Source organism: Rattus rattus, chromosome 4 (genome assembly GCF_011064425.1).
Source record: "Rattus rattus isolate New Zealand chromosome 4, Rrattus_CSIRO_v1, whole genome shotgun sequence".
In the NCBI taxonomy this organism is placed as follows: domain Eukaryota; kingdom Metazoa; phylum Chordata; class Mammalia; order Rodentia; family Muridae; genus Rattus; species Rattus rattus.
The window spans coordinates 143,681,113-143,702,178 of NC_046157.1; the positions used below are offsets into that span (position 1 = coordinate 143,681,113).

Below are 21,066 nucleotides of genomic sequence, written 5' to 3' on the forward strand. Positions count from 1 at the left end.
TAGATATCTTTTCAGACCTGCATTTCAAAGAGGCATTGCTCATTTGTAGACAGAGTAGTTGATTCATTACTGGGTAGACCAGGAAAAATTATTCATAAGAGGGATCTTACCTTTGCTTTTAATATAGCATAATCATAATTTAAGCATCACTTAAGCAACCTGCTAATATATGTCTTGTGTGCCCTTTGAAGTATAACAAGGCAAACTGGAGACCTCCGCAACACAAGACAAGTATTAATACAGAAAAAAACCCATGCCCTTGGGTCTTAATACTTCTTCCTACATTATTATGTCTTAAAATCATTAATATTGTACAATATGTCCTTCTTTGCCAGAGTAGGTAACTTTGTGAGTAAGTCACATTGAACATGAAATATACTAATGGAATATTTTATATTATAAATATCAAGCCCCATTTTTATTACTTTTTAATAAAGAAATGTTCTGAAATAAAGAATTTTCTCTCATTCTGAAGTTCAACTTAGCACATTATTTGTCGAAAAGAAATGAATACTACATTTCACTAACAGAAAATAACTCTCTGAACCAGAATCTTCATATTTCACATTCCCTTTTCCCACTTTTAGCTGATTCCTTCTGTTTCTCCCCTCTCATCTGGCCCAAGATTTTGATTGGCTGATGAATTATTAAATTCAGTAGGAAGTGATGCCAGTGGACAGAAGGAGCATTCAGTTCTCTTCCATAGACGCATTAGAGGGGCAGACCGAGGCCACTCTTCCCTTCGTACCCCTTTGAAATGCACCAGCATAAAGAGAATGGGCCTGTTTCTTCTTAGTTTTCTAACCATGCAGCAGGTCATTGTTTTCTCTGTCTCTCAAAAATCACCATAGCTCAGAACTCCACAAATAGTCCGCACTGCTGTCACTGGCCCCAGCTTGGCTAGGGCTCTTCTATCTTCTGCCTGGATTGTGCAGAAACGTCTTAGCTGGCCTTTCCAAGTTAATGTGTTTTACTGCTCCTCTCCTTAGTCTAATCTCACAGCAGTCATCTATTGATATGTAAAACAAATCGGACCTTGTGCTTAAAGTGACCAGCATGTGCTATTTCATTGAAAATGAAGCTGAAAGGTATTAGATGTACTGTAATATCTACATATGCACAAGGACCTTAACCACTGTCTGCTAAATGTACTCCAGTCACACTGGTTTTGACATGCACATGAGTTTTAACATCATCAGAGAAAAATGCACACGAGCCTGAGTATCATGGGTACCTGCTTGGCTAGTTGGTTTATTGAAACTTTTCAAATATTAATAAGCTTTATAGTAAAGATTATCCATTGGAATTACAATCCTTTTCATGACCATCATTTCTGATCATCTTCCATGTTTGCTTCCTTCCTTCCTTCCTTCCTTCCTTCCTTCCTTCCTTCCTTCCTTCCTTTTCTTTCTTTCTTTCTTCCTCTTCTTCTTCTTTTCTTTCTTTCTTTTTTTTACAAAGTTTTTCATTTGTAACTAATACATTACTTGTTTGGTATGTTTTCTTCCCAATACAATGCCATCTAAATTCATCTGTGTTTTTAAACTACTCATCTTTGTCACTTTTCTCTTTCTATGAAGAGACAACGTGATTGAAACAACTTATAGACGAAACATTTAATTGGGGCCTTGCTTACAGCTGCACGGGGCTAGTACATTATCATCATGGCAGGGAGCATGGCCATAGGCAGCATAGCACTGGAGAACTATTTGAGAGCTGTATGTTCTGAACCACAGGCATCAGGACAGGGTCTGGCACTGGCTTTTGAAACCTCAAAATTCACTCCCAGGGGCATTCTCTCTCCAACAAGGCCACACTTGTAATCCTTCTCAAACAGTGACAGTTCTTGGTGACCTGAGCATTCAAAATTTTGAGCCAGTGGAGGCCACTCTTACTCAAACCATCACACTATTGTAATGATTAGAATAATAGATTAGATACGGGCTTTACTGCATGCTTTTTGGATATATAAACAAATAGTCCTCCTGGGGAGGTGGGGAGATGTCTCAGTACCTAAGAGCATTTGCTGCTCTTGTGAAGAACCTGGGTTTGGTTCTCACTACCTATTTCAGAAGGTTCGTAATTGCCAGTGACTGCAGTTCTAACAGATCTGACAGCACCTACAGGCACATGCTTGTGATACACATATGTGCAGTTAACTCTATGCACATATGCCCAATACTAAAGGAAACTGTTGCCTCTCATAGAGCTTTCTGCCCACCAAAGAAATGAGTTGCATCTTCCTCCACCTGTAGAGTTTGTTAATGTTTTCTCAACCTCAAAAGGAAAACAGCCCACAGTCCCAGTCACCCACGGCTTGTATTCCATAGTCAGTGTTCTCTGGACAGTGCTCAACTCGTTCCAGTGGGGTCGGAGTGGTCAGTATGCTGACCAACTAAATAAACCAAAGCTTTCTGCTGACTACTTCCATGAATATCAGGTTCAATGACAGGACAAGGGAAGAATAGCAGCTAGCTGTACAAATGACAACAGAGGAAGAGAAAGTGAATTGCCTTAGCATCCTAAGCAAGCAAATCAAGGCACTTCTCCAAGACACTGAAGAAGGTTGCTGGAGTGAAGCATGGCATGCTCACAAGAGGAGAGCTTCTCCCACTCGTTTGCTTGTTTTATTTTGTGGTTTCAGGGTGTGCTTTGGCTTGTGTTTTTCTAATGTGGCTTCTGCCCTTGTTTTATAGCAGGGTCTTCTTTGTCAACCATTCTCCACGGCTGTACCTGCAGTGGTTTCTCTGTTCTACCTCTTCTTTGTGACTAGACAATACTGGAACTTCATTTCCTTTGGATGCACATCTGGGGCTTCCTGGTCTGTTTTAAGAGATGGTGAATTGATGACCAACTATCTGTTGGTCATGGTTTCTTTGTCAATGTGATTCTCTCACAAACCCTGGTTTCTGATGAATTTGCTTCTAAGTAACAAAATAGAGTGAAAATCACAAATTGAACATGATTCTTAAACTTGCTCCTTTTCCTTCTCCACATAATGTCAAGGGCATCTGAAACAGCACATGGAGAATTAAGGACATTGCAGTTATTTACCATCATTTGGGAGGGAGAAGCTGTTTACAAGTGCTCATGTTTCCGTCAATCCTTGATACGTTCTGCTAAATTCTTGTTGTTGTCCGGTCTCACTGAAGCAGCTGAGGCAGCAACATGTTGGCTGTTTCCAGCCTCTTTCCTTCCAGTTACAAGTGGTGCAGGCACATGGTCTGCCTTCCAAATACCAAAGGGCCAACGTGATGAAGCTGCTTAGCCAAGTACAGTTACCTTGGAAGACAAACGGCCAGGAGTCTCCCAGAATACCTGATGTGATATTATAGAGAGCAGATGCAATGAAAATTCTATGATTGCTTCAAAATTGCTACATCTTTAAATTATTTATAATCTCATTGAGGGCAGTGATTGATTCTGAAATTCTCCTTATGTCTGTTAAACAGCCCTACATTGCTAACTCCTCTCATGAACACTTACTCACTGGGGTTGTGTACGGATGTCTAGAAAAGAAAACATAAATTATTTTTTACAGCTGATTGAGATAATTTTTAATACTCCTATCTAATTTTAATCATTTTATAGTTTCATGTAGGATAAGACAGCACTTATCACACAGCTTGAATATAAATATGGAAGGTAAAAAACCTACTCTGTACTCTTCATGGGCACTTGCAGATCAACTCATTGTTCATTTGTGCAAGTAAATAACCATATACCAAGGACTCTGTGTTCAAGATGCATTGTGCAAGTGTGTGTGCGCACGTAAGCATGTGTGTACATATGTCTGTGTTTGTGCATATGAGCCTACAGCTATGTGCATGAGTGTGTGTGTGTGTGTTTCCAATGTGCAAAATGCTTAGTGACTGACCTTAAAGGGCCTACTTGAAAACCGAAGTAGGAAACAATGATTTCTAACCAAAACACATACATCTGTCAGTTCATGCGTATGGTCCTTGAAAAGACCATCAAAATATGCTAGAAAACCTCCACAGAGTGGAGCCTTACACAGACCGAGTAGTACCTTAGATAGTGTTCAGAAAGTCTCAATGGTGCACAGAAAATATGAAGCTTTCTCCAGAATTTTGTGTAGGTTATACTTCACAGTGATTGAACAGACAAATGGATAGTGATGATGATGATGGAGGTGATGATGATGGTGGTGGTGGTGATGATGGTGATGATGATGATGATGATGATGATGATGACACATGCCAGTTCAAAGTATTCTGTTCTTAAGAACTATGTGACATCCAGAGAAAAGGAAGCCATACAACATGACGCAGCTTCTATCATTCCCCAAATGACCAAAGCAAGCACCCTCTCCCCTTAATTCACTAAGCCATTTCAAGTAAACTGTGATGTTTTAAGGCAAGTCTCTTGTGGTTTAGACATATCTTTGGGTAACTAAAAATTAGAATTTCATGTTTTGATTATAACTGAAAGACATCAACAGTCACTCAGAAGTAATCAATATCTCCCTTTACTTGTTCCTATGTGTAGCACTGCAGTTTTGAAATCAGTATCCATTTCTGTCATTGGTGATGAATTTGACTGAGGCCCTGATATTGATGGGAAATTTAATTTAGAACAGTTTTGATATAAATCAAGAGTAACTTTGATCTGCTATATCAGTATCTACTGAGGATCAATGAGATGACAGTATTTATGTCAGAGTCAAGAGGAAAGTAGCCAGATCACAGTGTTTAAATTCATTATAGGGGGGAGGGGGGGATGAGTTCTATTGGGATTCAACTTCTAACCTGATCATGGTTAGGTTTACATGTTCTAAATGGTTAATAGATTTGAAACTAAAATAGATAATTGTGCTGAAATTCCGATGACACAATATTGAAAATATTTATGAAATCTGATCACATGATATTGAAGCATAATAGAAATTCCTAATTTTTACATACAATTATCACAAATAAACTGATGCCCAGCTAGGAATCAAGACACCTGTCCCTGTTTAAGATGTGATTAGGTAAAAATGTATCACTCACACCCATGCTTTCTCACACATGCTATGCCAAGTTCAGTCAGTTGTTCATCTACAACCCAGATGTTATTTATTTGTCTATGTTTGCCTCTGTCAAGGTCTAGTAATGGCCAGAAGCTGCTCCCGCTACTTTAATGGCCAGAGCTTAGCAGTCAGAACTGTGAACTGTATAAGTTGTTTTCTACCTAATAAGAAAAAAGTACTAAGGACAAACAAAGCTGTATCAGGAAAGACCTACAAACTCCAACACTGAAATAACAAAGGAAATAGGGTAGACACTGTGGATGCTCAACTGCCTAGCACTCACAAAAGCTTTGATCTTCCAAAATATCTCTCTCTCTCTCCTCTCTCTCTCTCTCTCTCTCACACACACACACACACACACACACACACACACACACACACACATACACACACACGGTGGGGAGGGGGAGAGAGTCAGATAGAGAGAGACAGAGGCAGAGAAATAGAGAAAGAGAGAGAGAATGCTCAATTACCTAGCACTTACAAAATCTTTGATCTTCCAAAATCTCTCTCTCTCTCTGTCTCTCTGTCTCTCTCTCTCTCTCTCTTTCACACAGAGAGAGAGAGAGAGAGAGAGAGAGAGAAAAGAGAGAGAGAGAGAGAGAGAGAGAGAGAGAGAGAGAGAGAGAGAGAGAGAGAGAGAGAGCAAGATAAAAACTCCCCAAACCACAGAATCCAAGAAGGAGGCTTCACAGTTGCAATGGCTGAAATCAGACTTCAGAGAGGCAGCAATTCTGTGCTAGAGATAGGGTTTCTCTGCCTAGAGGTTATAGTCTGGAAGAGATGGGGAGCACAGACCAGGAAGAGGTATCTGCTAGCTAAATTTTCTCTCCCTTAATGATGTTCCAGGGTGACTGCTTCTGTAGAAAGAAACCTGTCACTGGATTCTGCTGCTGTCACTAGAACATTATTGTTGTGTAGGTAAAGTTAGTGGGACAATGACAAGTCTACAAGATGCTCATTGGAAAGTCATGGCAAGAAGGACAGTCCCTGCCATAGTCAGACTTGCAAGCCACTGCATGTTCCAACTACTGTCAGAGCTACAGGAGTTTGGCAGCAAAGCCACAGCGAGGTTTACCTAGCCCAACTATAGCCTCAAGAAAACACAATGTCATGGGGACACAGAGTAGCTTAGGAGCTGCTGTGTAAAATAAAGTTTGACTGAATCTTCCCAAGAATCATGTTTATTATCACAAGCATGTAATTGCCCTCTGCTCTTAAAATGCCACTCATAACTCAGGAGGGATGGTTGACAGTTATTTAAGGGAACAAGTGTATGTGAAACTCTAAGTCTCAATCCTTGTGATGGCTCCATTACTCTCTTTTAAATTAAGTTATACTGAACATTAGACAATGGTTTACATAACATTCCAGAAGGCATCATCCAAAATTTGAGACCAAGGCATTGGTTCAACATCAAATTATGCTCAATTTCTGACATATAACCTTCAACCTGAAATAATTAAGATATTTGATGATTACCTAATTATATATTCTTCATCTTTCTTGTCTATCAAACAGATTATAATATGATTACTGATATTGTAAATGAAATGGATGTCTGCTTTGAATCAAGATAAATATAAAACTTCCATATCTATAATTTCTTACAGTTCGAGAATTACCAAAAATTATGGGTTTGGGAAAACACTCCAAGATATCAATAAAAATTGAACATAAGCCAATTCCATCATTCATGACTAAGAAACTAAGAGATGCAGTGACCTTTTACAAAGTAGAACAAAAACTCTGCTTAAAATAAATATTCCTTTCCATTAGCTCTTCATAAACAGCTTCCCGCTGATGAAACTCTAATCTCTGAACACATGCTTGGTCTTGTTCTCGATGCTCAGGAATTATTGTATCAACAAAGATCAATAGAGTTAGAAATGGATTTCATAAAGATTATTTACGTCACTTTCTCTAATCTTAGCAACAAACGGCTTCTTGCAATGTTTCCCAGTGGCAGCATTAAAGAGAACAACATGACTCTATTCCTACAAATGTCTAGCAGTACAAGTGGTTGATGTTTCAAATTATTTCTTACCTATTAACATCCCAGACTTTACTTGTCATATCCAGTGAGGCAGAAGCCACGAAATCACCACAAGAGTGCCATGTGCAGGACCATATGGCATGGTTGTGTCCTGCGAAGGTCAAGATGCATTCGCCTTTTGAGAGGTCCCACAGTTTAATCGTGCTGTCGCCACTTGAGGTAGCCAATTTGCTGCCACTGTTTTCAAGAAAACAAGAAGACAATTTAAAACAAAATAATTCAATTTTTCGTGAACCATATGTTGTATGTGTGTGTATAATATATAAGTGCTATATATTTATATTAGTATGTCTATACTATTTTGAGTGATAAGTATATTTATTTGAGGTTTGCTTTAATTACACACATAAATGGCAAATTTCATGATAATATTTGAGTCTACAGAATTGATTAGAAATTCGTGCTTTGAGATAAACTGCTACTGTGAACTTTTTAAATTAGATCTTCTAGAATACTCATGATTAATGTACCAAAATAGGACTTTCTCTTTTAGCCCGAGTTGAGTTCAAGGTTATGCATTACACTACACGAAAAAAAAAGAGACTTCAAAGCAAAGACCATCTAGACGTGCCAAGACCCTTTGAAAATAGAATAGGAAGAAAGATGTTGTCATTGACCTGTCTCATGCTGATTAAATTCTTCAAGAAGAAGATGAGGAATGAGATGTTATTTGTGCTATATCATTAAAATGAGAGTTTGAAGTTACTGAGTAATTGAGGATAAATCATTTGATAGTCTATTGAAGTTATTAGCAGATATTATCAAAGGTGTAGCTTTCAAAGAGTGGACATTGAGTCCAGTTTAAGGAAACAGAGGTTGTCAGTGATCAGAAGCGGCTTGCTTTTCTGGGGGTATGGGAACAGAATGTCAGCTGCAAGCCAACCTCATTTCGATTATCTCTGTGCGAGTTGACCTTGAATAGTATTTGGTTCTTTAGTAGTTTTCACCCACTGAATCTTAATGAACCAGTGTGGAACTTACCCTTTATCAAGGAAGCTTTATTTTGCAGCAGCAGGATTTCATTACAGAAAGCTACAACTGGTCAAAATGAGAACAAGTGAGCTCCCTGCTTACCAGTGGGACTACCGATTAGTATTTAGAATGCAGTTAGGAACCATGCTGGTTCAGGAAGGTGGCAGTAGACAGACTTTCCTTCTCTATTCATAGCACAACTTTATTCACACATCCATGCAGTTTTACTTATTTATTCTAAGGTGTTTTCTGAGCACCCCAACTATGCGAGCATGACACTAAAAACCCAGAGAAATGATATCACTCAGACATCATCTGAGGAGGAAGCCATTATGACTCAGTGGGTGAAAGCTACTAAGGAAACCTAAAGTGTAGTTGGTTCGCAGCTGCACACCAGCCCCAGCTATGACACAGCTCCTGCACGTAAGGCTCGGGGTACATTACCAAAAAGAGGGCAGAAAGATTGTACAAGCTGGAGGACCAGGAAGTGTGCTGTGAGCCAGCGTCTCCTGTACACATCAAGAAGCTGTACCCATGATATCTCTACAACAGGGCTACCTGAAAGACACCCGGACAATTCCAATAGGAGGTGACGTCCCATTGTAGATGGGGAACATATCAAAAGCCTCGCACCCAGATAAAGAGCTACAGGTGATTAACAATTGCTGAGAATCATTTTCGGGGTGAGCCCTCTGACTGTTATCCCATAGCAAGTGATCAGCCCTAGAAGCATGTACCTGCCCGCAGCCCTGGATGGAATCAGCGGGTTCTCTGTGTATGTCTATTCTTTGTATTTGTATATAACAATAATGGTTAAAGCTGGGGAAGGTATGCATGTGGAAAGGAAGGGGATTTAGACACAGGAGGTGGGGAGGAAGGAAAGGGGCAGAAAAATGATTTATTTATATTCTAAATTAGAAAAAATGGCAAGATGAGGAAAGGTATTTGGTTGTTAATAGCAAACATCTTTTTATTCCAAGTAGGACATGAGATTCTCATTTGTACAGGAGAAATGGCCAGCATTGCAAGGAGATCTTGAAAGTTTTACAGACATGGTGATTATGTGGGCTGAAGATATTCTCAAAGCATAGCTGAAGACTTTCCATCTGACAGTCAGTGTTTGCCAGTGAGAAAATAAGGACAGCTTTTGTTTCTCAGCAACTGTTTGTTTATTCATGTACCTACTACTTATACTTTTAGTTTTAATATTTAATACCAAACAATAAAAATTACATTTATCCAAAATATTTAAGCAAACATAAAACAACCCCTTCCTTCATTCCTTTCTCCCTATTTCTCCCTTCCATTCTTTTTTCTTTTCTTCCTTCCTTCCTTTCTTCCTTCCTTCCTTTTCTATAACCTATTTCTGATGGGCAAAAGGCTATCATGGACCAAGTCCTTCATCTAGGATACATTTCTTTTCCCCCCTGTGGTTGAATGAAGACTCTCCTGATAATTTTAAATATACATCTTTCTTAATTTAAAACACAACTGGGATGTTATATTGTCATTTCTTTATAGGTGTTACAAACTGATATTTTATAATAAAAACAAATAGTCTTCAGGGAAATGCAAATCAAAACAACCCTGAGATTCTGCCTTACACCAGTCAGAATGGCTAAGATCTAAAACTCAGGTAACAGCAGATGGTGATGAGGATGTGGAGAAGAGGAACACTCCTCCATTGTTGGTGGGATTGCAAGCTGGTACAGCCACTCTGGAAATCAGTCTGGCAGTTCCTCAAAAAATTGGACATAATGCTACCTGAGGACCCAGCTATACTACTACTCAGCATATATCCAAATGATGCTCCAACATATAACAAGGACACATGCTCCACTATATTCATAGCAGCTTATTTATAATAGCCAGAAGCTGGAAAGAACCCAGATGTCCTTCAACAGAGGAATGGATACAGAAAATGTGGTACATTTACACAATGGAGTACTACTCAGCTACTAAAAACAATGACTTCATGAAATTGCTAGGCAAATGGATGCAACTAGAAAAATCATCCTGAGTGTGGTAACCCAGTCATGAAAAAACACATGTGGTATGTACTCACTGATAAGTGGATATTAGTTCAAAGCTCGGAACACCCAATATACAATTCACAAACCATATGAAGCTCAAGAAGAAGGAAGACCAAAATGTAGATGCTTTAGTCCTTCTTAGAAGACAGAACAAAATACTCACAGGAGAAAATACAGGGACAAAGAGTGGAGCAGAGACTGAAGGAAAGGCCATCCAGAGACTGCCTCACCTGGAGATCCGTCTCATATGTATCTACCAAACCCAGTCACTATTGCTGATGCCAAGAGGTGCTTGCTGACAGGAGCTTGATATGAATGTCTCCTGAGAGGCTCTGACAGAGCCTTACTGATACAGATTAAGATGCTTGCACCTAACTATCAGACTGAGCATGGGGACCACAATGGAGAAGTTAGAGAAAGAACTGAAGGAGCTTTGCAACCCCATAGGAAGAACAACAATATCAACCAGCCAGTCCCCTCCCCCCAGAGCTCCCAGGGACTAAACCACCAACCAAAGAGTACACATGGAGGGACTCATGGCTCCAGCTGCATATGTAGCAGAGGATGGCAATGTCTTACATCAATAGGAGGAGAAGCCCTTGGTCCTGTGAAGGCTCATTTCCCCAGTATAGGGAAATAACAGGGTGTTGAGGTGGGAGGGGAAGCATCCTCTGAGAAGCAGCAGGGAGGGGGATGGAAGAGGAGGGAACTGGGAAAGGGGACAACATTTGAAATGTAAATACATAAAATATCCAATAAATTTTTTAAAAAAAGTTTTAAACATTACAACTCATAGTTGTTAACACTTCTAAGAAAAAGAAATACCACTCTTTAAAATATGGTATACTCCTGGTTCTTGTAAAGATAGAGAACATTTCTGAGGAGGAGGAGGGGGTGAGGGAGGAGGAGGAGGAGGAGAGGGAGGAGGAGAGAGAGGGAGACCAATTTAGGATTTCTCTAACATCCTACCAAATCCCCAAGAACAGTCAAAACCATAGAAAAGAGCAGGGGAAATATTCCCCTTGTTGCTAAGCTCTGTATTTGAAGGCCCTAACTCCCAATGCATCCACATGTAAAGCACATGAATGCCATTACACATGGCTACAGCAGGAGCAAGGGAATGAGACAAGGTGATGACGTTCAAATGCTCAGGTGGTTCACTCTCTTCAGGCTCTACGAAGAGGGAGGGGTCAAAAAACTAATGCACACATTGTTTCTTTTTAATTTTTAATGTGTGTGTGTGTGTGTGTGTGTGTGTGTGTGTGTGTGTGTGTGTGTTGGAGAAGGTGTATCACTGGGAATGGACTTTCAAAAGTCCATGTGAGGTCTAGAGTCTCTTCTCTGCCTGCTACCTGTGCATCAGGGTGTAAAGCTCTCAGCTACTGTTCCAGATCCACCCTATCTGCCCCCCCACCGAGATGATGACTCGACTTCTGTAACTGTAATCAAGCCCCTAATTAAATGCTTTTGTTTATAAGAATGACTTTGGTCAGGGCATCTCTTCACATTAACACATTTATAGAACATTAACTAAGATAGATGTATGTACCTGGTGATTTGGATAAGAATGGCTTCCATAGGCTCATATATTTGAATGCTTAGCCACCAGCAGTGGACACTACTTGATTAGAAGGTATTGGAGGACGTGAGCACTGAGCATGGGCGTTGAGGTTACAGAAGCCCTACCAGTTCCAGAATCCCTTTCCTCCGTGTGCCTGTGGATCAGGATGCAGCTCTCAGAAACTGCTACAGCGCCTGCCGCATGCTGCCATGGCCCCTCCATGATCAGGATCGGAACCTCTTACTCTCTCAGGAAGCCACATTTTATTATTTATAAGAGCTGCCCTGGTCATGGTATCGCATCACAGTGGTTGTAACCCTAACTAAGACCGTATAAGTAAAATACATTATTTTCTGTTTTATTCAACTCATGAAATGCTCATATTAGTAAAAGTTACTTTTAGTATTTAAATCATTAAAAAGTATTCAGGCATACTTATGATACATTTAGTGTATCCCATGGGGGGGGTCTATAGTAATTTTATTGTGACAGAGACAACCAGGTGGCAGTGTGTCTACATGAGTAGAGCGGATGGTGGTTATCTTTCACGAGGGTGGAGTCTGAGCTGGGCTGGTAGCACACAAACCCCAGAATATCTCCTTCTGATCCTGCCCTGCATGTCTGACTCTTCTGAGGATACAGGCTGTGCAGCCAGGATGAATGAAGAGGTCCAGCTGGGCAGAGGCTACCCCAGTAGGAGCCAATCACTGAAGAGGACAATGAAATCAAGGGCAGAGTCCCACTCTCCACGGCTCTTTGCTGAGAGAGGAGGCTATGTCCTGAGCAGAAAAACTAGGTTCTCCTTTCTTAGATAACTCCTGATAGGCTGAGGGTGATGGTCAACCGAGCAGTAGAATGGGGTGAAACTCTAGGCTGTAAACAGCAATGACAAGAAGAGGCAGGCAGAGAAGACACTACATCTTCTACTGTCCCTGTTGATGTGGCAGCAGACCTGTTGGTCTTTGTAAAGCATAATTTCCATAATGTGGTCTGCTGACACAGTTGCTCCACACCACGAGGACAAACATGACAACTGTCAGTGACAGAACTAGTTATTTTTCCCTTACAGCCTCTAATATGAGAGGCTCTACCGGGGTCCACAGGGGAACTCCTGACACCATCTGAGGCTTCAGGTAAAGCTTCTGACCTATTCTGATGCCGTCCTGACAGGTTGTTGGTGCTGTGACTTTCTTGCCTGTGTACACTTTCAGAAAAGCTGGAGACAAAAGGATGAGGGAGAGTCTGGTTTAGAGCCGACGAAGTCCCAGATACCAGCTGTGGAAGCCTCTGCCCTTTCTCTTTTCCAAGGAACAGGTTCAATCGCCACGGTGAAGGCTCTCACATGCTCACCGTACAGGCCCATGTTCTTGGCCTATGATTGGCAGAGGCAGACATTGAAGCCCTGCTGGATGAAGTGCCTCACGGTCCAGGCGTCCTTATCACCATCACCATTGGCAAAGCCTTGGTAGGCCATGTCAAAGAATGTGAGGAGATTCTTTTCCTTCACCACCGACGCCATTTCCTTCCACTGCTCTGGACGCGGGTCCATGCCCGTGGGGTTGTAAGTGCAGGCGTGCAGAAGGAGAACACTCTGCTCTGGGATTTTTGATCGTCTTCTAAGGCTCCGGACAAGGCAAAGCCGCAAGTCTTGGGAGTCATAACCTTGTAGCTGCAGGCCGGCATCCCTGCAGATGGGTGTGTGATTTCCCCACGATGGTCTGTGCAGAAAGACATCTCGACTGAACTTAATAAAATCTTTGCAGAAAACTGGCTCCGACCCTTAAGGCTCCAGTCCCAGAAATGGTCTGCACAGTAACGAACCGGCAGCTTTTCAACACTTCGCTGTTCTCGCCCAGGGCCAGTTCTGCAGAAGCCTTACAAAATTCAGCCAGATCCCCAGTGGGCAGGTATTCTTTGTCCAATTTTTTCCCAGCAATCTGGGCCTCTGCGTTCTAGACACTGGGGAGCACGTAAGGCTTTCCGTTATCATCCCTGTAGACACCAACTTCCAGGTTCACCTTCTTGCTGTTGGCATCTCTCTTGAAGGCTTCAGTAACTCCCAGGATGGGATCTGGAGGTTCCATCTCAACATGGGCCCACCAGGAGCTGGCTCTGGCAGAGGATGCAGCTGCAAGGCCTGGGTGAAAGGCAGCGGCCATCCTGGAAAGGACGCAACAGGAGTGCAGGAGGGCCATGGTGGTAAGACAGCAGTTGATGGCAGTCGAGCCAAGATCAGGGGAAGTCAGTATATCCCATTCATAATAGCCCTCAGATATTAGGGTACATTGGGGGAAGAACGTCTGCAAGTGTCTTATACCTTTCATATTTGATAGTTAGTAGATTGCTCCATGGGCTTGCAGAATAATACGCCATCTTCACTAAGAACCCAGAAGCAACCTAGAATCACAGGGAAAATGGAGTTTAAAGGGCAGAGCTGTGAGCAGAGGACAGATTCTGGCAACAGGAGAGGCCATGGAAGAACAGCCTATGCCTGTGTCCCAGAGGTTCAGGGAGGAGTGAGGTTATAGAAATATGAAAACACAGGAAAGAAAACGGTGTGTGTGTGTGTGTGTGTGTGTGTGTGTGTGTGTGTGTGTGTGTGCGTGCGTGCGTGCGTGCGTGCGTGCGTGCGTGCGTGCGTGCGCGCGCGTGCGTGCGTGTGTGTGTGTAAAATAAAATCTAAAATTCCCGGAACATGCATAGCAACTTACCATTGAATCCTTTTCTGCAGTTCTAGAAGCTTGCTTTAATAGCCTGACGCTGAGGGAGCATCATAGCAGGAATGGCATGAAGCACAGCATGGAAAGGGTGATATCCAGACAACAGCATCCAGCTTCCTCCCCAAAACTCCACCTTTCCTTGGTGAATGCTTTTAGAGCTGTGGAGTCCCTCACTCAGTTGTTCACTACCTTCAAGTCTGTTCTCTGCTCAGCATCTCATATTTAATACAAGACTGTAATATGCTGGTGGTAAAGCTGCTCCTCCTGTATGTATCTAAGTACATCTGAGATACACTGAGTCTTCAAACGTCTTTGACTTTGCTCTGCATGCTATCTCATTCCAGATTGGCTGGCTTGCTTTCCTCCTCCTCCCCCTCCTCCTTCCCCTCCTCCTCTTCCTCCTCCTCCTCCTCCACCTCCTCCTCCTCCTCCTTCTCCTCCACCTCCTCCTCCTTCTCCTCCTCTTCTTCCTCCTCCCCCTCTTCCTCCTCCTTCTCTCTCTCTGTCTCTCTGTCTCTCTATCTGTCTGTCTCTGTCTCTCTTTCTTCTTCTTATTTAAATGGGAGGATCTCACATATGAATCACATGAACAAAACAGCAGCATCCCATCAGAAGGCCTGTAATTTCCAGACCTGCTTCACTCATTACCACTCCTTGCCTTTGATGCAAAGCCTGGGGGATAGTGTGGAGGTGTTGTTCCTGCACCTACAGTAAAATCGATTCTAAGGTATGCAGTACAGTGGAGAGTATGAAAACCAGAGAAATGAACACAGTCGTGTCCTCATGGTTGCACTGTGTGATGTGCTACTTACTTTACACGAATGTTCTTTTCAGATTTCTTTTATTTTTACGTATGTGAATGTGTAGCCATGCTCTACAGTCACATCTAGTACCCCTCAAACTCAGCAGATTGTGCTGGGTCCCTGAAACTGGAGTTACAGACTGTTGTGAGTTATCATGTAGGTTCAGGAGATTGAATCCGGGTCTTCTGCAAGAGCAGTAAATGATCTTAACCACTGAGCCGTTTATCCAGCCCTACATATTCCTCCCCATCTATGGCATACTATTGACTGAGGGATTCTGTCTGTGGTGTATGCAATGAGGAAAAAGAGATTCCAAAAGAAAATTCCTGTGTTTACATGGTGCAATTTTTGTACAATAAGACACCTTGCTAGGCAGGAGAATAACATAGATTTACAGAAGTTCTGACCTGTTATTAATTATGTTTCATATTGATTGTGCTGTTTCATATAATCTTTTATTAATGCAAGTGTTTAGGTTGTAGAAGGAAAAGGAAAGCTAAGAGGCTGATTTATTTATCTTTAAACATGTAAGGACCAGTGATGCTACCACAGAAATAAGATAGATGGGTCCTAAAAACCCTTCAAGATTTTAAAATCTGAACTATTTGGATTCCATTTTATTCTGTTTGTCTGATTACACCAGGCTTCCTACTGAGTAGGTTTTGCCATTAACACGTGTGCATATACATATTAAAATAGTTTCCTTGTAAAACATAATCTTGTGTAATCAGAATATTTTGATGTTTATACATAGTTAACATTTATTTTTATTGTGTGGATAAAGATTATTTGGGTTATCTATTTTAAACTTTTCTTTTAATAAAGGCATTACTGTAATTTAAGAATTATTTATTATATATATAACATAGCAGATAATAGAAAATAGTCATTGTTTAACAGATTCTATAAAACCCATCCTTTATTAAACAAAAGATATGAAGAATATATTTACATTTTTTAAAGGGAAACTCAGTTGATATCTAGCAAGCTCCAGCAGTGACTAGAGCCATAGTTCTCATAAAGGGGGATTATGATTATGCCAGAGAGACAAAACCTGTGTTCTCAGGAGACTTGCCTTCAAAGTGGGAAGTGAAGTAATCAAGGAAATGAGCTAGTAAGACAGCTTCAGACACAGGCACACTGTCCTCTGTGTAGGGAGCTTAGGACAGCCACTGCAAAGAAGGACTGTGAGGCAAAGGCAATCAGGCAGCAGCCCAGGAGCCAGAGCGAATTTTCCAGGAAGCATAGGACACAGTTCTAGATACAGGCCCGGAGCCAGTCAGGACATAACTAAGAGGATCAAGGAGGCCTGAAGGGGTGTGTGGAGGATTGGGGAAGGAGAGGAGTGGGGAAGGAGAGAGAGAGAGAGAGAGAGAGAGAGAGAGAGAGAGAGAGAGAGAGAGAGAATATTGCTGGCTTGAGCAGCAGGAAGAGCCAACCACAGAAGTCTTTGCTGGCCCTTGATCAAAAAGATCCCTGAAAGGCCATCTGAGGGCTGAGATTTTACCCGGGAGGTTTAGTGATTCATGTTCCAGCTGACTAAGGTGCGACAGATACAGTGCTGGACAACTCAATCCATCTCCCCTGTGGTACCAGCACAGGATGCCATCTTCCCTGCAGGGCAGCCATGGATCCTTCCCAGCACTAGGAAGCTATCTGTGACTTAACACTTCCATAGCTTTAGTCTGTCCTGCTTTTACCTTATCACAGAGGTGAATCTTTGAAAAACCTCTTTAAATAGTATCTTCAAAACTTTGCTTGCCTGGCATCTGTTTGTTTCTTTCTTTCCCTTCTTCTTCTCCTCCTCCTTCACCTTTGTCCCCCACTACCATAATCATTTCTTACTTTTTGTCTTTTGTTCCTGAGTGAGATGACCAGTTGTTTGACTATGCCTTTTTCGTACTAAATCTTCATAAATGTTTAATTAAATTGTATATGTGGAGATGTTTTCTTTTTTAAAGTTCTAACAATATTAATATAATATAATATAATAGGATATGATATACATTATCAAAAGCTAACAGAGTGTGTGAATGAGTGTATCTCTGTTTCTTGTGTCTTCTCTTATCACTATGTTCTTGCACTCTGTAGCATTTAACACTATCTCAGGAGTGTCTTTACGATAGGGCAGAGACAGAAGGAGGCACTTCCTACCTGTGTCAGCGAAAGGCTACTGCTGAAGCCATTGGGTTACCTAATAGAACCATGCACAATAGAGTGGATTCGGGGATGAAATGCTTTCGGGAATTTCAGTTGAGCCACTGAACAGCTTCAGGAAATTTCTTTTGTTGCCAGTGCGAAGGAATCAGTGAATTCTCAGTAGCTTTTCACTGATTGACAAGATGGAAGTCAGTCTATGTGCACTGTGGTGTCAACTCCACTTCCGGCTTCATTTTATGATACCTATCTTAAGCTACCCTCACCTTAATTGTCTCTATAAAACCTTTATGTTTAAAACCTTTCTGCATTCTTTTGGATTTAAAATAAGGTTTAAAATTTACAAAATGTACTAGATTTTAGGAATACAAAGATATACTCTTTCTTCAATGACTCTGAGTATTAATAAGTTTCATAAGTATATAACCAATTAATTTTAACAGCTGAATATAGAGGATGGAAATGCTGAGACAGAGGACAGGACAAAGATGGGCCCAGAAGTCTTTAAAAGGTAAAGACACTTGAACAAAATCTTCACATATAAGCACATGCTTGCAACATAAAAATATTGTGTAGCAATTTATGGTATATTCTCCGATTTTGAAGTATTTTGTTTCACTTAAGAAAAGTCACAGATAGTCAAATGGAGTAGACAAGCAACAAGCAAATAGACCAGGGGCCTTCCCTGTAGTCCTGTGTGGTTGAGGCTCTGAGCAGGATGTCAGGCCTTGGTGAAGTGTAATCTTGTTAATTTGGAGCATAGGGAGGACAGGCTTGGTGCTGGAGCAAGACTGTAGTTGTGTGGAGGAACTGTAAACATTTCTAATGCAGACTTGCATTTAATACTGAATCTAATTACTTTGATACCTGTGCTTTGCATATCAACAGTCATTCCTGGATGAGGAAAATGTGTCTCAAGAGCAGGTCTTATTCTCTCAGGTGTCTTTCCTGTTTAGCCAAAGCATTTTTCCAACTCTAACTTGTAACCCAGCTGATGTGCTCTTCTGCAATGAAAAGTGCCCCTGGGAAGCGGCTGCTTCTCCACCTGCTTTTGACCTCTGAGCTGAGTGAGTGAAAATCCTGAGTCGCAGAAATTTTCAATATACCTTGTTCTGACTTCAGGAGGACATGGTAACCAAAAAATCGTGACTGTGCCATCAAGTTCAAGACTTATGAGGATTGATTTGACAATATATTTGAGGTCGGTGGAGATAGGATATACCTTCCAACACCTGCAACTCAAAATAAATGTGGAATGGAATACAATCGTTTTTCAACATCAATACTCCGATCTGCTTCACAAAATGCTTCAGGTAAGAACAGTGTAGAGCCATGCTCTGTACAAACGCGGGGAAAGTTCTAAACAGACTTAGACACAGTATTTTTTCTTAGTGTATGTATATGTGTGTACATCCATGTTTCTCTCTCCTCTCCCCTCCCCTTCCCCCTCCCCCCCTGTGTTTTGTGTGTGTGTGTGTGTGTGTGTGTGTGTGTGTGTGTGCACGTGTGTTCTTGAATGTCACTGTCAGGTGACAGGATCTTTCTCTGAGGCTGGAGTCTCTCTAATTAGGTTAGCTAGCTGCCCAGCCGGAACTGGGGATCTGCCTGTAGAGACAATAGTTGCCAATGATTCTTATCTACCCCTTCCTGAAAGGATAAATAGAAATAAATTTCTATGCCATTGAATATTTTAGAAGGAGCAATTGTTGCAGAGCTCAAAAAGACTCTGAGTCCACACTTAAGCCAGCCACACTATTAACATCTCTGATGAGGAAGGGCAAAATCCTACCATGGTACCAGGAACATTGTTTCTGTAATTAGTATAGAATTTGATGTTTTTTATAATTGATGATCTCAAAATAACAGTATTTTAGAACTTTCTAATCTCAACCCTCCTGGGTTTGATATGAATCACATATCCCTAAGTCTAATTCTGTTTACAATTATATTATTTCACCACTTACACTCTAAAGTATCTTGTCTATTTTTCTTCAGAGTGGATGTTACCTGTAGAGTGCCGACCCTTCTCAGGCAACCCCACTCAGGAATGTTCCCACCAGTATCCCAGTCCCCAGACAGATCTACTTGGAGAACTCCATACATTCCAGGTAGTCTCTTCTGTGTAGTGGCCTCACATAGACTCTAGTGTATGACAGATGTCAGCACAATTCCTCCTGCCCTCAGGCATGGCACAGCTTTCTTCCTTGTCCAGCCTTTGATGGCTGGTCACACTCCATCCCTCCTTGCATACACTTGCTTGCCTTGACTTCCAGGTTTCATGTATGCACCGTACCCTAGCTATCTGATAGGCTCACAGAGAGCATCACGTTTATATCAAACATTTTCTCTTTTACAGAGAATAAATGATGTGCTTCTTAGCTTCCTGTCCCTGAGTGGAACAACAGCATCGCTTTATTCTTTATTTATTTGGAGGACAACTGTCTGCCACATGCTGTGCGCACTAGTTCTTGAGGTGTTCCCTCTCCCTCCCCTCCACTCCCCTCTACTCCCTCCTCCTCCCCTCTCCCTCTCTCCCTCTCTCTTTCTGTGTTTGTATTCACGTATGTATGTGTATGTGTGCAAATGCACATGCAAATGCATATGAAGGTCAGAGGAGTGTCTCCAGTGTCATTGCTCAGACACCTTACACATTGTTTCTTCGAGGCAGGGTCTCTGAGTGGGACCTGGATCTTGCCTACCTCTGACCCCACTTTCCTGGTTCCCAGTGTGTGTCATCATGCTTGGCTTCACACATGGGTTCTGCACATCAAAAGCAGGCCTTCATGCTTGCACTTTATCAATAGAACTACACCTACTCTATCAAACTTTTTTATTCAAACTTTTCCTTATTACCTCATATCCTGGAACTAAAAATAAGACTACACACACACACACACACACACACACACACACACACACACACACACACGTTTTTAGTTTCATATACTAAAATATGAGATTTTCTTTATTTAAATTTCATTTGTAGGCATTAAATACCCTTACTGTTTGGTTCTCATGTTTCATTTTCAAACTATTTCCTTTAGCCACATATGTTCACTAGTCTTCCTGATGAGATCTGTTTCTTTCAAGGAAAAAAAATGGCTGACTCTAGTTAGAGTTATATTGTATTCCTGTATTCTTACCCTGAAACTTCATTGAGCAATTAAGATTATAAAGCCATTTTTCAGAAGTCTAAACACCATTGTTTCAACCTAAGTACCATTAGTCTAAGCCTTCTTTAAATGTAGCTAATTTACTCTCCTGTCCTTCCATTACTGCAGATGTAGATGAGAGAAAGAAGCAATAGGAACATGTGAATAATCAAATCCAAGCATCTCCCCACTATTAAACACTTCTCTGGTCTGCTCTGAATATCATAGGTCCCAGCAATGAATAGGAAAGCTGAAGCTATGACTAGGTAAGTATTCCATTACAATTCCCCACAATATTACAAGACTTAATTTGTACACAGATACATATCACCAAGGTTACAACATTCACTATGAATGGAATTTTTCTTAACAAGTTAGGCAGGGACTTTACTATCAACTCTGAGTTCTTCATCATGAGTCTATAGTGAATGAGGTTTAATACTCAGTAGCTCTTCCCTTCTGGAACTCATTTGCTCTCGTCGTATCTTTGTCCTGAAAAGGTCTTGCTGCTTTTGAAACTTGTAGTTTTTCAATATTGTTAGCTGTAAAAGAGAAACTACACTGCTCCCTCATGAGGCAG

At 41.3% G+C, this 21,066-nt stretch overlaps 1 protein-coding gene across 1 annotated transcript in view; it reads left to right on the forward strand.

Annotated features, from left to right (window-relative positions):
• Positions 1-21,066, forward strand: part of Spag16 (sperm associated antigen 16) — a 523,611-nt gene that overhangs the window by 113,207 nt on the left and 389,338 nt on the right. Inside the window, 2 exon segments of the mRNA XM_032899754.1 lie at positions 13,528-13,553; positions 17,527-17,542. Of these exon segments, the coding sequence (XP_032755645.1) occupies positions 13,528-13,553; positions 17,527-17,542 (42 nt within the window).